The sequence below is a fragment of the Schistocerca americana genome, chromosome 3 (assembly GCF_021461395.2).
Source record: "Schistocerca americana isolate TAMUIC-IGC-003095 chromosome 3, iqSchAmer2.1, whole genome shotgun sequence".
In the NCBI taxonomy this organism is placed as follows: Eukaryota; Metazoa; Arthropoda; class Insecta; order Orthoptera; family Acrididae; genus Schistocerca; species Schistocerca americana.
This window is the reverse complement of record NC_060121.1, coordinates 572,215,428-572,232,591: the sequence shown is the minus strand read 5'-3', so window position 1 is coordinate 572,232,591 and position 17,164 is coordinate 572,215,428. Positions and strand designations below refer to the sequence as shown.

General features: G+C 42.3%; 1 protein-coding gene across 2 annotated transcripts in view; it reads left to right on the top strand.

The window, feature by feature from the left end:
* The window catches only part of LOC124606902 (cholinesterase-like), a 45,770-nt gene that overhangs the window by 11,934 nt on the left and 16,672 nt on the right, over window positions 1–17,164 (top strand). For both annotated transcript variants that reach the window (XM_047139001.1, XM_047139003.1), the window contains exons 3-6: window positions 4,109–4,385; window positions 9,896–10,081; window positions 10,309–10,508; window positions 16,737–16,887. In XM_047139001.1, coding sequence (XP_046994957.1) covers window positions 4,109–4,385; window positions 9,896–10,081; window positions 10,309–10,508; window positions 16,737–16,887 — 814 coding nt within the window. The remainder of the gene's footprint in view (window positions 1–4,108; window positions 4,386–9,895; window positions 10,082–10,308; window positions 10,509–16,736; window positions 16,888–17,164) is intronic.

Here is a 17,164-nt window from a genome sequence, read left to right as displayed (position 1 = left end):
AATGGAGCGGTTTATCTGACGACCAAGTGCAATATCACAGGCCTTCGGACCAAGGGTGAAAGCATTTCCGAAACGACTAAGTTCATAAACCTTTCGAGTGCCGCCGTGGTTAAAATGTACCATGCGTGGCAAAACGACTCCAGGGAACTGTGGTGCACCACAGCTGCAGAAATATGTACAGGTGAACACTCGCGCTACTCTTGAGAAACTGACCACCCCGATGAGCCAACGTGTAACAACAGTGTCTCCACATCGACCGTTCAGCGAACATTGCCGCTTATGGGCCTCCGCAACGGGCGCCTGCTTCATACACCCATACTGACTGCTGTTCATCAGCGACGAAGGCTGGAATTGGCACGTCAGTACAGCATCTAAACGTCTGCTTAGTGGCGACAGCTGGCTTTTTCAGATGAGTCATGTTTTATGTTCCATCAGACACGTGGCCACTGGAGTGTACAGCGTGAAGCGACTGAAGGTAAACATCCTGTAGCAACCGTCGCGAGGGTCCATGCTGGAATAGGGACCATTATGGTCTGGGGAATGTTTCCCTGGAATTCCCTGTGTGATCTCGTCATTCTGGAATGCATAGTGGATCAACAGAAGCATGCGCATATCCTTGGGGACTATGTCCACCCCTACATGCATTTTGTTTCTCCTCGGCGTAATGACATCTACCAGCAGGACGATGCAACGTGTCACGCAGCCCACAGTGTACGTACATCACATGATGAACACCAGGTTGAGTTTAACATACTTTCATGGCCACCAACCTCCCCGGATTTAAACGCAATCCAGAATCTGTGAGGCCAGTTCAATCGGGCTGTTTGCGACACAGATCCTCATCGGAGAAACGTGACAAACATGATCACTACACTACAGTAGTCGTGGTTCCACAACCCTGTCTATACTTTGCAGAACCTCATTGACCTTCACGACCCATAGCGGTCGCTGCTGCAAAATAGTTATTCAGGTTTCTTACAGGTGGTCATATTAGTGTGTCTAGACAGATTAGAAATGATGGCTTTGTACTAAAGAACAGTGAACACATATAATATATGAAATATCTCTATGTTCAGTACTGGTGTATGTTTCCGACATTACACCATTTGTCCTATTGTGCGAACAGGTAGCTGTTGCAGTGGATGGATTCATATTGCTATCAAGCAACTGCTTCCTGTTTGAGTTTAATTGTACTGCTGTTCAGACTGCCTTTTGGACTTAATATTAAACAGCTGCTGATCTGTTGTCGCTACATTGTTTCCAGAAGCAGTAAAGCACAACTGTTATGTTTTGACTAAACGTATCAGGAGATAGCAGCCGAAAGGTGAAAACAATATGTAGAAACCAATTATCTCGCGAGATGAATGTTCTGCCGACTGAATTTGTACTATAATCCAGTTTTCTCCTGAATAATGCAGCATAAAGTAGGAGATTACAATTGAAATAGAAAGTAGTCACAAGACCCACTACTCATCAATTTCATCGTTCTGATTTCCACCTCGTCATCCACGAACAACCGAGCCTTCTTACTAAGACATTAAAGTATTCTGGAAAGACTGTCGAACTGCTGAGGTCACCTGACTACTCTTCAACAAATACCCGACTTCTGACTGGCACTCCTCAAACTATTATAAGCGGATTACATCTTTCGATCATACTAAAGGTTTAAGCAAGCCTTATCGACCCATCCCATTCTTCATCACCTAGCTCGACTCTTTGGACCGTTAAATTTTACCGCTCCTGATAAGTCATCTAAAGCCAAAGAATTCACCTCTTCTTAAACACCCTCTTTCAGCAGATCGTATTCCACCTATTCTCAGGTAGTCAGGTCATCTCTGTGAATACTATATGTATCTTAAACTAGGAATTTATTGTCTTCTTAATTTAAAAAGCTTCCACCCTCTACCGGCACTTCCGCATACTCTACATCATGTCACAATGAAGCTGAACAAGCTTCCCCTTTATGATCCTGAAGCTACTGACACTTAGCAGTACTATTTACGGTATAGTCATAGCCCGTTGCTACTTTTTTCCACCTAAGTTCGAACAATCCACACAGTTTCACAATAGCGAGGCAAAACACTTCCCTGCTATTGCTTCCATATCCTCCTCGAACACTTCACAATACACCAAACTCCGCTCCAAGTCAAGATATCTCTGTCAGTTTGTTCTCCCCCACGACCATTGTGACACTAAGTGCTGACCATCATGCACAATTGTATCCATTAGTGCTGCCTCATGCAGCATCGTCATCCACATCACAGTACCAGCTACGTCATCCTAGTGTTACATAAACTTATAATCAATAGATGTGATACTCTGTTGCTTCAAATTAACAAATGGAGACATGAGAAAACTCTAGCTAGGTTATACCATGATTCCGAAATCAAATACTGGACTGTAAAGCAAACACAGGAGCAAGACTGAGATCACAATTTAGTGACGGTAAAGAATAGACTGAATTTGAAGAAGATCGTTCGGAGGAACCAGTGCAGGAAGAAGTGGGATACTGAACCAAAAAGGAATGATGAGGTGAGCTTGAAATTCTTTATGACTGTAGACATTGCGATAGTCAGAGGAGTTAAACAGAAAGGAATTTCTCCGAGAGGAGCTGTCACTGACGTTGGACAGACATAGGCAGAAGGAAGGTAACTGTGAATAAATCTTGAATAAAAGGAGAAATAATGCAGATGAAGAAAACTCAAAACCATTGACACCTTGAGGTGTCGGGTTTGCTGCCGGATATCGACGTCCTTTCGACAACGTGACTCGTTGTTGTGATCAAGTGCTACCTCAGACTACTAGGCGAATGAAAGTGCCCCAGTATTGATGCCTATTGCATCCACCCTCCACGACCAGCTCTGGGCGTTCCGTCTGCAGTCCGTTCCCACTAAAATAGCACTGAGCTTTCGGTCCGTTGAGTTGGTGGAAATCTGGGGTTCTATTGTCGTAGGAACAGTAACCAGACTGTCGCCTGCCACACGGCCCGAAAACCTGGAGTGATGGTCTGGGTCGCGAATTCGTTTCATAGCATTACCTCTTTGGTTGCCATCCGCGGCACCGCAACAGCACAGCGGTACATTGACGATCCATGCCCCGTTTTGTTGTCCTTCATGGCAAGCCGACACAGGTTTACATTTCAGCAAGATAATGCCAGCCCTCACATGGCGAGAGTTTCTACTGCTTGACTCCGTGCTTGCCAAATCCTATTTTGACCAGCGAGGTCGCCGGATCTCTCCCCAATAGAGTACGTTTGCAGCATTATGAGTAGGGTCCTCTAACCAACTCGGGATTTTGACTACATAACGCGCCAGTTGGACAGAGTATCGCATGATATCCCTCAGGAGGACATCCAACAACTCTGTCAATCCGTGCATAAGGGGCAGAGGTGCACCAACGCGTTACTGATTTGCTCGATTTGTGAAACTGCTCCTCTTGAATAAATCATCCAGTTTGTCTGAAATTATTCCCGTTTGTTTGTCTGTAGATGTAATTTTTTGAGCGTAATTGTACATAACGCGCAACTTATGTCGTGGTTTTAAGTGAAAGTTAGGTCATAGTGTAAAGTTCTAACCATTCTGTGACAGCCATATTGCATATATGAAGTAATGATTTGTGTTAACGATAGGTGACCTTACACTATGGAGACTTCAGTGAAATACCTTTCCTACGTGTCTTCCTGTACTATGTGGCAGCTTTATTCAACATTTGGAAGAAGTTTCCAACACCCTAGGCGCGCAGTCCGGAACCGCGCGACTGCTACGGTCGCAGGTTCGAATCCTGCCTCGGGCATGGATGTGTGTGCCGTCCTTAGGTTAGTTAGGTTTAAGTAGTTCTAAGTTCTAGGGGACTGATGACCACAGATGTTAAGTCCTATAGTGCTCAGAGCCATTTGAACCATTTTTTCCAACACCGTCAACACTCATTCGAAACTTCCGTTTAAATTTATGTCACAGTTAGTATATTAAAGGAACGTTTCACCAAACCGGTATTAAATTGTCTAGTATCTCTCAGTAGCAAATAAGTCATAGAGGCTCAGTTTTCAATCCAGGATGAGTGCAATCATATCTAAGAAGGTTTCGAGTCCAATCCTGAGCTGTCCTGGCAGGCACCACAGCCAGCTGGAGGCTGGGAGGGTGTCCGCGACGCGACCCAGTACGGCAGCGACTGCGTGCAGGACGACGGCAGCGGCTCCGAGGACTGCCTCTACCTGAACGTGTACGTGCCCGGCGTTCCTCAGGAGGGCGCCGACCTGCCTGTGATGCTGTGGGTGTACGGCGGTGGCTTCACCGTCGGGAGCGGCTCCAATGAGGAATATGGACCAGACTTCCTCGTCTCCTACGACGTCATACTAGTCACCATTAACTACCGACTGGGAGCCCTAGGTACGTAAGGTGGTCAGCTACTCAGAAGGTACACACTGGTTCTGTGATGCTTGCTGAGTAGTTTCAGTTGCCACCTTTTTACACACCCAGTTCCATATCCAGTTAATCTCGTGTTTCTGAAACACCGAGAACCTAGTGAAAGCAGAACACCATGAAGCAACGAATCATCAATGTCAGTCATCGATGTTCAGATGTCATGCTCGTACAGGATATGAAGGACGATCAGAAACCGTCTGAAAAGCTTGTAAGGTTGTTGCAGGGCAGGTTGTATTGGGAAATAGCAGTTAAGAAAAAAATTCGATACGTTGCACCGTTTCCGAGTAATAATCATTGAAGTTAGTTAATCAGGTCGTCCGTCACGCAGATTCAAGCAGCCTGCAGGGACAGTGGCGCGAAAATCGTTCTTCCTTTTGTTTTCCCAAACCGAATAAATGTGGCTTTTGCTCACCTAGCCTAAATTATCACCTCCTTAAACAGCACACGTTAACTGGCAATAATCATTTGAACCAGTGATAACCTACGCACCCACAGATGTGCATTTAAGTGCGTGTAAGTGCTTGAATCTGCGCTTGCAACGACCAGATTGGCTGACTTCAATGCTGAATAACTAGGAACAAGCACAACGTATCGAATCTTTTTCCTGGAAATTATTTCGGAGCATAGCCTCCCATGCAACACCCCTACAATACAGGTTATGACCACCCTGCTAGTCTAACTTCACCCACCATTTAAAATAACTCAATCTGATCGTTATTGTAAAAGAACGAACTAAAAATGAGTTACTAAGAATCACGTCTAAACCGCGTTTTGGTAGCGTATTATTATCTCACATTTTGAACAGTTCTGAAGAATAGAGGGAATTAAGACTTATTTGAAATGTGTGGAACTTGACAAATTTATTCCCCAAATCAAAATCTCTTTCCTTATCTCTTTCCTTACACAATTTTTCTTCCATTTCCAGTACACTACTTTATACAACAACTGCTCACAACAGACTGCCATCCAACAACTACTAATTACAAACATCAACAGGAACAGATACATTGCAAGAAGTCAGTGTAAATTGATTTTACAGAATACCGAGTTTACATCAAAAGACTTTAATTCATAATTAAGTCCTTTATCAGTATTATCAAATTATTATTCTGAATAAATAACTGAAAGTAATTAGATCTTTTGTCATAATTAACAACTTATAATTCAGAATTAATTACAGCATGACAGCAGTAGTTTTAAATATGATGACAACTATCAATTAAATTGAAAATGTGAAAAAAGACATTATGTCTTCTGAAAATAAATCTTACGTTAACCTCACGTGTTATTTCTTTTTATAAGAGGAAAATAAAAGATCATTTGAAGTGTGCCATCAACATTATAGTAAATGTAGAATTACAATTTTGTTCCTATGGGATCGTTTTGTGAAATTATTTACACTGAATTCTACAACACATGACGAAGAAAGGGCCATACCCTGCTAGTCTAACGTCACCCACCTTTTAAAATGACTCAGTCTTATCGTCATTACAAAAGAAGTAACTAAAATGATGTTACCAAGAATCAAGTGTCCTCTACGTTTTGGTTCCAGATAATTATCTCACATTCTGAACAGTACTGAAGAAGAGACGGAATGTTGGTATTCACGTAGCAATTAATTGTAAAATTAACATATTTCTCTTTTACTTACCATTGACGATGTATTTCATCGTAAACATCTTCATAGTTATGGTCTTATTGCCTAGGATAGATTGAAATACCCCTTGGTTACTGCAGACAGGTGTGGAACTTGACAAATTTATTCTAGACACTTTCTTTGCTAACGAAAGTATTTCATACATTGCAAACACATGATTCCATATAATGACTGCTCACAACAGACTCTCATGTAACTGCCACTTGTTACAAACATCAAGAAAACTAAATATATTATAAGAAGTCAAAGTATATCGATTTTACAGAATACCAATTTTACATCAAACGACGTTAATACACAATTAGCTCCTCTACCAATATTATGAAATTATTATTCAGAATAAATTACAGTATGACATTAGTAATTTAAACATGATTATAACTTCGAATTAAATTGAGAAATAAATTATATGTAAATTTTTATGTGTTCTTCCTGTTTAGAAAAGGAAAATACATTATCATTTTAAATGTGACATGAAACTTACAGTAAATCCAGAATTTCGATTGTGATCCCATGGGATCATATTGTGGACTAATCTGCGTTGTATTCTCCAATACGTGATGAAAGAAGAAGTGTACTGACCAGTTCCGTTACACTAGGAGCAGGGGAGAGGAATTAGTCTCCTCTTTCTGAGATGTGGATCTTAGCGTTGATGTCTTTGTAAGTGTCGTACAGGTTTCCTGACGAAGCTCTTCTGCTGCTTTCAGTGGAAACGGAGTAGCAACATGCTGCATAAAGATGGTCTAATGTTTCTAACATACAGATCTTTTCAACTGCATTGATTCTGTTTGTGGCCATGTGTCAATGTCAAAAACTTCTCAAGAATCTGCGGAGAGTGTGTAGCCAAAGTTTAGAAGGTGAATAACGTCTAACATTTGTTGAATGTGACGAATTTGATTGTGACAAATTCTCTCTGTTACGAGCATCAGGCCTGCATGGCATATAATCCTACTGTAAGCCTGTGTTTTAATATGATGTCTGAATCTGGTGCAGGAAGGTACAACTTGTTCATCTCAAAGCCTTGTTAAGAATGTCAGCTTACTGAGAAGTTGACCCTTCGCTTTACAGAGCTTCTGCAACTTTAGTACATCGTAGATTATATCCTCCCTGTAGAGGTGGGGTCGTCAAAGCCACCGACAACAAATCTAGCAGCATCCCTCTTAATTACTTAGACGTCTTCCTTTAATCAGAACTGGTGAGAATCTCAAACGCTCGAGCAGTACTCAAAGATGGATCGCAGTAACGTTCTGTACGCTGTATCCTTTACCGGTGTACCCACATTCCCAAAATTTTCCGAATTAACTGAAATCGATCATTCGCCTTCCCTACAATTGTCCTTATTTCCTCCTGTTGCCCGAATCAAGTAGCCATGCTGCCTTCTGTTCTCAGTCATATTTTATAATGATTTACATCCACCAAGTAACAGCTGAATCTCAAAAGGCCAAGTAATGTCAAGAGATTCTTGTTGTTGTTTTTGTGGTCTCCAGAGTGAAGACTGGTTTGGTGCAGGTCTCCAGGCTTCTTTATCCTGCGCAAACTTCTTCGTCTCCAAAAAACTACTGACTGAAACCTGCATCCTTCTGAATTTGCTTACTGTGTCCTGTCTCCCCTTACTTCTTTTACCCCCTCCATCCCCGTTCCCACTCACACACACATTTCCCTCCAGTAGCAAATTGTTGATGCCTGATGTGGCCGAATGTGTCCCATCAACCGATCCCTTCTTCTTTTCAGGTTGTGCCCACAGTTCTTTTCTCCCCAGTTCTGTTCAGTACCTCCTCATTAGTTAAGTGAAAAAAAAATGGTTCAAATGGCTCTGAGCACTATGGGACTTGACATCTGAGGTCATCAGTCCCCTAGAACTTAGAACTACTTAAACATAACTAACTCAAGGACATCACACACATCCATGCCCGAGGCAGGATTCGAACCTGCGACCGTAGCGGTCGCGCGGTTCCAGACTGTAGAGCCTAGAACCGCTCGGCCACCCCGACCGGCGTTAAGTGAACTACCCATCCAATCTTCAGCATTCTTCTCTAGCACCACATTTCAAAAGCTTATAAACAGTGCAGTTTTTCTGCTCAGTGATAAACAAAAATACTTACAGAGACAGCAATAACTAAGATGTGCAGAATTTGAAATGACGATGGTGAATTGGGACCGTGAGCTAAGTTAGACGATTACCTCAAGGGCACAGGGATCTGTAGAGTGTTCAGTCTGGAGTGAGAGAAGGAAGATTTTACTGTTTATCTTCCAGTGCTGACAGTGCAGTGTCCTGAGCGACTCGTACCGACCAACTGCCACTGCATAAGTTTTTACCTGAAAGTAGCATGGATTCAGGAAATGTATTCTCTGCTGCAAATATGAATCTCTGTTGGCTGTACATTGGAATGACGACAGCTAAATTTTGTGCTGAACGAGAACTCGAACCCAGATTCACCACTTTACGCGAGCGGTCGTCTTAAACGCTTGAACCATTTGAGAAGGAAACATGGCCAGCATACATGTCCGAAGGAAAATTGTGTCATACTTCTTAATAACATAGGCACTGCTATTTCGTATTTATTAGCCAATGCCAGGCCTTGGACTCTCAATAAATATTTTCTACCTGTAGTAGACACATGGACGACGACATTTGGAAGTGTGGGTCCGGCCTTGATTCGTATTCGGATGGTCGAAACTGTTAAGGTGACCACTCTGATAAAAGTGGGAAATCCAGGTTAGAGTCCTAATCCGTGAAAAATTTCCATTGTGGCCATTCCAATAGTCAGTCGACTGTGGTTCATATTCGCAAAGGCGAATACATTTGCTGTAACATGGAAAACATTTAGTAAAATTTGTGATCGTGCCTCATATTGAGTAATTCATTAAAATATAGCTTCAGTTTCTATTATTAACCAAATAATAGTTCGCTCCTAGAAACAACAGAACTCATCACCAGCCAACGGCTGTGTCAGCAATTTCCGGTCGCTAAGCGTGGGTGCCATTTGAAACGGAGATCTGTTGACAGGAAGTGAAATGTAGAAAAATTCAAAGTTAATGCAAATCAATAGGAAAAACAATTCTGTAAAGTTCGAATACAGTATTAGTAGTGTACTGCTTTACACGAAACCTCGTTTAATATCCATGCTTAATGGAATTAAAATGTAAGGATGGTAATAGAGAGAGGCAATTTCGGTGTTTTTTGGAAAATTTGAGGATAGTGTGGTCCATTTGTAAAGGAGACCGAGTACAGAACCATAGTGGGACTCATTTTTGAGTACAGCTCGAGAGTCTGGAATCCTCCCTACGTCTGATCAAACGAATGCTTCGAAGTAATTCAAAGGCGTGCTGCAGGATTTGTTAGCGTAGGTTTGAACAACACGCAAGTGTTATGTAGGTGGCTCGTGAGCTCAAGTGTGTATGTAACAATTGAACAGTCGATTGTCATCTTGGAAAGTGTGCCATATACTGTTGAGATACCTGTCGACTGGACTATATCTTATTCCACCACTCAACACACAGAGTTGGTGATGGAAATGGGAACAGGAAGAGTCGAGCGTTTTGGAGAGCGTGCTGAATAGTGGTAGAAGCTCATCTAGAGGCTTAGAGCTGTGGAATGCTAACGTCTTCCACATTCGTCAGCCACGTATTGAATGAATCGCAAGTGAAATGATCTATTTTGCAAATTTCGAGTTTTCAATTCCAGGGCAGAAATAACAAACATTCACAAATCCTTCATTTAGAAGTACCGTTGATAAAATCTAACATATCTGTATCTGTGAATGAATCTGTTGATTCGAGAAAGGTACATGTTATTGTTGAGAAACTTCGTTTGTAGGATTCCTGAGCACTGGTGATCAAGTTGTACCCGGCAACGCGGGCGTGAAGGACCAGCAGCTGGCCATGTCCTGGGTGCAAAGGAACATCGCCAGATTCGGCGGCGACCCTCAGCAGGTCACCGTTTTCGGACAGAGCGCAGGCGGCATCTCCGTATCCTTCCACATGGTGTCACCAACATCTGCAGGTCAGCACGTCGATAACCACATCAAACAGCAGAATGCAGATCGTGGTTAGAATGTCCTTGGTAATATGTAGAGCAGTTGGTACTTACTTTAGCTGTTTTCGGCGCTTTAGTTTGGTAGAAGTTTTGTCCACTGTGGAAGCAGTGACGTTTATTTTGTCGTCTGTGTCATTGCGTAACAAGTAGCGCGTACAGTGGCTTACATCGTTTCCGAACATTTTATTCCCTAGGTTTGTTCTCAAGGTTAATCATAGAGAGCGGCGTCTTCATCAGACGACTCGTCCCCTTGGCCGCAGCTCGCAACCACGCCTTCAGACTTGGAGCTGCCCTCGGTTTCGAAACGGAGGACTCGCCACAGCTCTTAGAATTTCTTCGCTCTGTAAACGCCACCGATCTGCTCGTGGACAGGAATCTTATCCTCACCGACGAGGTAATTCAGTTTACAGGTCGAAGTTACAGTGCTGTTAGTTGTTCTTTGCATGCGTCCTTACTTGCTGTTGATAATCCTCGGGAAATTACAGTCCATGTAATACTGGTGTTTAAATTATTTTATAGCGGGTTAACATCAATAAAACCGAAAACTGCAGGGACGGTTGCCTGACTGGAAACAGAGGAAACAAGGTCACATGAAAACTTATCCGGAAGTGGACGGTGTGCATACAACGACAACAAATCGTCTCGGAAAACGGCACAGAGGTGCATCGCATCCACGTCGTAACAAATGTTCACAGAGGCCTCCATGGGTTTGCAGGTGATAGGGAAGTAATGGTTGTCATGCAGAATACATTTTTTTTCTTTCGTAATCGTACTTTGGCTTGCACCACGTTGGCGGGACACTTGCCTGGAGCTTGTCCTAGGGTTCGTCTCAATATACTGTAGAATCTGTTCCTCGAGATCTGCTATACACGAAGTCCGCCATTTCCCCGCACATTCTGAAAGAATGATCACACAAACGCCCAAAATGGGCTTGAAGTGCTATATGATGTGGTTGGTGTCTGTTTCCATATGCTTGACTGTAGACGAACACCATCTCGGATTGTTCCCATTCTGCTACTTACATTCAGCTGAGTCGTTCACACAGTCTGAAACACACAAGAAAGACACGGCACATGGCCAGAGGAACATTCGTCAGCGCCATCTACCGTGGGAACGATACATTTCCATGATCATAGGACATTTTTTCCTCCGTTTGCAGTCAGGAATCCGTCCCTGCAGTTTGTCGATTTCATTAATATTCACCCTATATACATTTTTTGTTTCATAAAACATATAGAAGAGATCGTCATGGATATGGAGTAGTCCATAAAAACAAAATACATTATACAAACAGTGTTGTTAAATACTGACACAGCTTCACTAACATAACACGTCTATGTTGGAAATCATGTCAGACTGACACATTAATAACTTTATTTGCTCTACTACTAAGTGGGTTCTTTATTTCTCATTTTTCAAATTTCAGTTCAACTTTCATTCGCCGTAACTTGTTCATTTCAACAGGTTTGAAGAAACGCAGGTGTTTCCTCCGTTCTGATTGGTTTCCTGACTGAAGTGGTTCAAACCCTGCGTTTTACCTACCCGATATAAAAGGGTAACAGTTACATCGGGAAAAGCTAAATGAAATGCAGATGTCATGATTTCAACTTACAATTTTCGCTAGCAGTACTGATTCATCAGTACTGCAATGATTTATTTCAGAATTTACCAGCACAGAGATAGGTGAAGGTTGAAACCAATTTGCATAAAGTTGAGTTACTCATGCCCGAATAGTTTGATCCATAAAGAGAAAGGGCCTGCAACTTTTAAAGCGAAATATCATCATTCCGTATACTTTTACCTGGTGTATGTGATGCATATCTTGACTGTTTCCTGTGTGAGAAACACACTACTTTACTAAGGGTAAGTTTCATATACGAACCACCTTTTCTGTACTCAACTCCAGTCTTGTAGCAGTATAGAAGCGATTAATTTTATATTCCTGGGTCATAGCTTGCAGTAATTGCAAATTGTAGCATTCTTAATTTCGGCGTTACTTCTGCGACGCTCGACAATGCCAGTGCCCGTACTTTAAAATATCTGGACGAGTGTATTTAAAATAATTAATAGGCGAGTATCAAGCCGCATGAGCTGGTCTCCTATCTGTACGTCTCTCTCTATCTCTCTCTTTCTCTCTTTCCCCCTCTCCCCCACCCCCATACACACACACACACAAACACACACACACACACACACACACACACACACACACGCACACTGATACTCACCCACAAGACCCACAAGCCTACCAACCTAAAATTCCCAAAGGCACTAATCCTGCTGCGTATGCAGACGGACTTCTGTCCGTGAAAGGCAGATTCCCTGCTTCGAGCCTTGTCCGGCACACAGTTTATTGTATCTTTAACGCGCTAAAATTTAAATCTTTCAACGTCCATAAGACATTCAAAAATACAGAATCATTAAAAAAACTTTAAAAAATAGATGTTCAGATGCGTGTGGTTGGCTCGACGTACCACCTTTACGATGAACCATCAACTTTGCCACAAGCAATCTGATAGCAAACACAAGCTGTGCTACACCCATCCTATCATTGCCAGATGACAGGCAAATTTCTGTTGTTTTACAACCCATTAAATATGATTAACTGAAGCTATGTGCCACAAGTACGTCGTAAAGGCAATGTTCTTATTGTCGAGGAAGGAGCCCTGTTATTTTAGTCACCAATATTTAGACAGAAATCTTAGGAGAGGCAGTGGTGTATATTTCATGTATTTGTTAATTTCTGTATAATTTACTTTTTATTAAGTTCTACGTACACGTGAGTGATACAGTATCACGAAAGCAGCGTTTAATATCCGCATAACATGGCTGCAGGGCCGGCCGAAGTGGCCGTGCGGTTAAAGGCGCTGCAGTCTGGAACCGCAAGACCGCTACGGTCGCAGGTTCGAATCCTGCCTCGGGCATGGATGTTTGTGATGTCCTTAGGTTAGTTAGGTTTAACTAGTTCTAAGTTCTAGGGGACTAATAACCTCAGCAGTTGAGTCCCATAGTGCTCAGAGCCATTTGAACCATTTGAACATGGCTGCAATTATGAAAATAGCTGTCCCTGTCAGCTGACCAGGCATAAACACGATCATGCTGCCACCCCATACCAATCGTTCATTACAGGACACGTCAACTATAGAGAAATCATTTCAGCATATGGACCAGATAATTAAAAATATATATATGAATATGAAAATGTAATAATGATGGGGGATTGGAACGTGGTTGCAGAGGAAGGTATAGAGGAAAGACTTACGAGAGAATACGGACTAGGCCGTGGGAACGAGAGAGGAAAAAGACTAACTAAGGTTTACAACACGTTTTAGATAGTAATAGCGATTACTCCAGTCAGTTTCGCACTTGCCAAAGACCTGGAGACCGGGGAAGATTCCAGCTGGATTACATCATGGTCAGACAGAGATTCTGAAATCAGAGACTGTATTGTGTGTTGTCCCATAGCGCTCAGAGCCATTTGAACCATTTGAACAGACTCAGATCATAATTTAGTAACGATGAAGAGTAGACCGACGTTCACGAGAGTCGTTCGAAAGAATCCGTGTGGAAGAAAGAGGGATACAGAAGAACTTAGGAATAATCAGACACATATGAAGATCGTTAACAATGTGGATACCACGATAAAGTATACATCAATAGGCAGTTCAGTTGAAGAGGATGGATGTCTCTAAAAGGGGCATTCACAAATAATGGACAGTCAAACTTAGGTATGAGGAAGGTAACAGCGAAGAAACGTTGGTACCATGAGAAATATAACTGATCGACGGAAGAAGAAGTACAAAACTGTTCGGGAAGACAGCAATACAGTAATATAATTCCCTTAGAAAAGGAATAAATAGGAAGTGCAAGGCACGCAAGGCGAAATGGCTGCAGGAAAGATGTGCAGAAATCGAAAAAGTAATGATCATCAGAAGGGCTTACTCACCATGTAGAAAAGTTAAAGCAACTTTCGGTGAAATTAAAATACAAAATTGTAACACAAAGAGTGAAATGGGAATTCCACTGATAAACGGAGAGGAGAGGGTGAGCTGGTGGAAAGGAGACATTGGAGGTCTCGATGAAGGGAAGACCTGCCCGATGACGAGACAGGAGAAGAAACTGGGATCCAGGGGATCCAGTATTAGAACTTTAAAGAACTCTAAAAGACTTGAAAACAATTAAGGCATACGGGATAGACAACATTTCATTGCAATTTCTAAAATCATTGGGCTAATGGGCAACTAAACGTCTATTCATGATAGTGTGCAGAATCTCGCGACATACCATTCCGAAAATAGGAAAGACAGATAAGGGCGAGAATTATCGCACAATCTGCTTAAAAGCTCATGCATCCAAACTTCTAATGGAAAAGAAAATTTAGAGTATTGTAGATGACGGTTAGTTTGGTTTTAGAAAGAGGTAGAGGCACTACAGAAGCAGTTCTGACGTTGTGCTTGATAACAAAACCAAAATAAAGAAAAGTTATGACACGTTCATAGCATTTGTCAATCTGGAAAAAGCGTTAGACAATGATGATGATGATTTTTGTTTGTGGGGCTCTCAACTGTCCGGTCATCAGCGCCCGCACGAATTCCCAATTATTACACAGTCCAATCCAGCCACTGTCACGAATGATGATGATGATGATGATGATGAAATGATGAGAACAACACAAACACACAGACCTCGGGCACGGAAAATTCCCAACCAGGCCGTTAATCGAACCCGGGACCCCGTGATCCAGAGGCAGACCACGTTCTGGCGTTTGACAATGTCAAATAGTACAAGATGTTCAGAATACTCAGAAAAATGGGAGTAAGCTATAAGAAAAGACGGGTAATATACAATATGAAAAGAACAGCGAGGGAACAGTAAGGCTGGACGACCAGGAACTAATAACTGGGAATAAAGAGTTTAAAACTTGGTTAAAAATTTTTGCCCCTATTGTTCAATCTATACATCGAAGAATCAGTCACGGAAATAAAAGAAAGATTCCACAATGGTATTAAAATTGAAGCTGAAAGGATATCAATGATAGCCGGCCGAGGTGACCGAGTGGTTCTAGGCGCTTCAGTCTGGAACCGCGCGACCGCTACGGTCGCAGGTTCGAATCCTGCCTCTGGCATGGGTGTGTGTGGTGTCCTTAGGTTAGTTAGGTTTAAGTAGTTCTAAGTTCTAGGGGACTGATGACCTCAGATGTCAAGTCCCACAGTGCTCAGAGCCATTTTTTTATGTCAATATAACATTCGTTGATGACATTGCTTTCGTCAGTGAACTGAAGCAGAATTACAAGATTTATTGAACGGAATGAAAACTCTAATGAGTACATAATACGGAATAAAAATAAACCAGAAAAATACTAAATTAATGAGAAGTAATGTACGCCCAGTTAGCCGTGCGATCTAACAGACTGCTTTCCGGGCGGGAAGGCATGCCGGTCCCCGACACGAATCCACCTGGCGGATTTATGTCGAGGTCCGGTGTGCCGGTCAGCCTATGGATGATTTTTAAGGCGGTTTTCCATTTTCCTTCGCGAATGCGGGCTGTTTCCCCATATTCCACCTCAGTTACACTACGTCGACGATTGCTGCGCATTGTCTCCACGTACGAGTACACCATAATTACTCTATCACGCAAACATTGGAATTACGCTCGTCTGCTGTGAGACGTTCTCGGGGGGTTCACTGGGGGTCGAACAGCACAATAACCCTTTGTTCGTTGTGTGGCGGCGGTGGGGTGGGTGGACTGCTGTAGCCTGTTGTGGGGTTGTGAACCACTGAGGAAGGGCTACGGCGGCGACGAAGCCTCTCCGTCGTTTCTAGGTCCCCAGTTCCACACAATACAATACAATGCAGTGATAAATAGCAAAGATTTAGTAGGTTAACACAACCGTTGATGACACTAAGTAATTCTGCTATCTTGGAAGCAAAACAGACCATGCAGGACGAAACAAGAAGGTTATAAAAACCTGAATACCACCGGTAAATTGTGCATTTCGGCCCAAGACAAGTTAACTGGTATCAAACATAGTTTTTAATTTCAGAAGAAATTTTTGAGAATGTACGCTTGAAGCACAGCATTGTATGGTAGTGAATAACGTACTGTTCGAAAACTGGAACACAGGAGAATTAACGCATATGAGATGTAGTGCTACAGAAGAATGTTGGAATCTGTGTGGACGGACAAGATAAGGAGTGAGAAGTTTCTCAGCAGAATCGGCGAAGAAAGGAACTTGTGGAAAACACTGACAAGAAGGAGTGACAAGATGATAAGACTTGCGTTACGACATCAGGTAATGACCGCCTTGGCACTAGAGGGAGCGATAGAGGGCGAAAACTATTGCGGAAGACAGAGTTCTGAATACATCCAACAGCTAACTGAGAAGGTACATGCAAGTCTGACGCAGCCCGCATCAAATTAGTCAGAGGACAGACGACTAAAAAGGAAAACATATAATAGGTTGTTTCATTTCACAAGGTCAATGCTGAAGTATGCTGCTTCAACATAGGAATAGATGGATCGTTCATTTGACGCTGATTCGTTCTTGATGTCTCTGTAAATTAAAATTTAAAAAGCAGTTGTGACACTTCAGAATTTAACTGAAAAATTACCTCTTTTTCAGGAGAAAATGCTGGTCGTAGCAGGTCTGTGGGAACCTCACATAGAGCCAAATCTACAGGGCGCATTCTTAGCAGAATCGCCAATCAGAATATTAAATGAGGGTCGTTTTAGCCAAGTCCCCATCATAATTGGCACCACTTCCGCGGAATTCGGTATGTATCGTCTGGCGATTGGAGTTTTTTTTCTTTTGTTTTCGTTCTATGGATACAGACCATTTGTTTTTCATGAGTACGTGATGGACGAGAAGCTTTTTCGTTGCCATTAGATTTATATCGTATGTCTGCTAGAGTCTTTCGATAGAACGATGGCACCAGTCATGATTCAATTTTATTTAATTTTTTGCATAGATGAAGCAGACCGCTCAACATTTAGATTTGGATAGACTCTTGGGACTGGTATATGTATGATTAATCAAATAACCCAGAATTA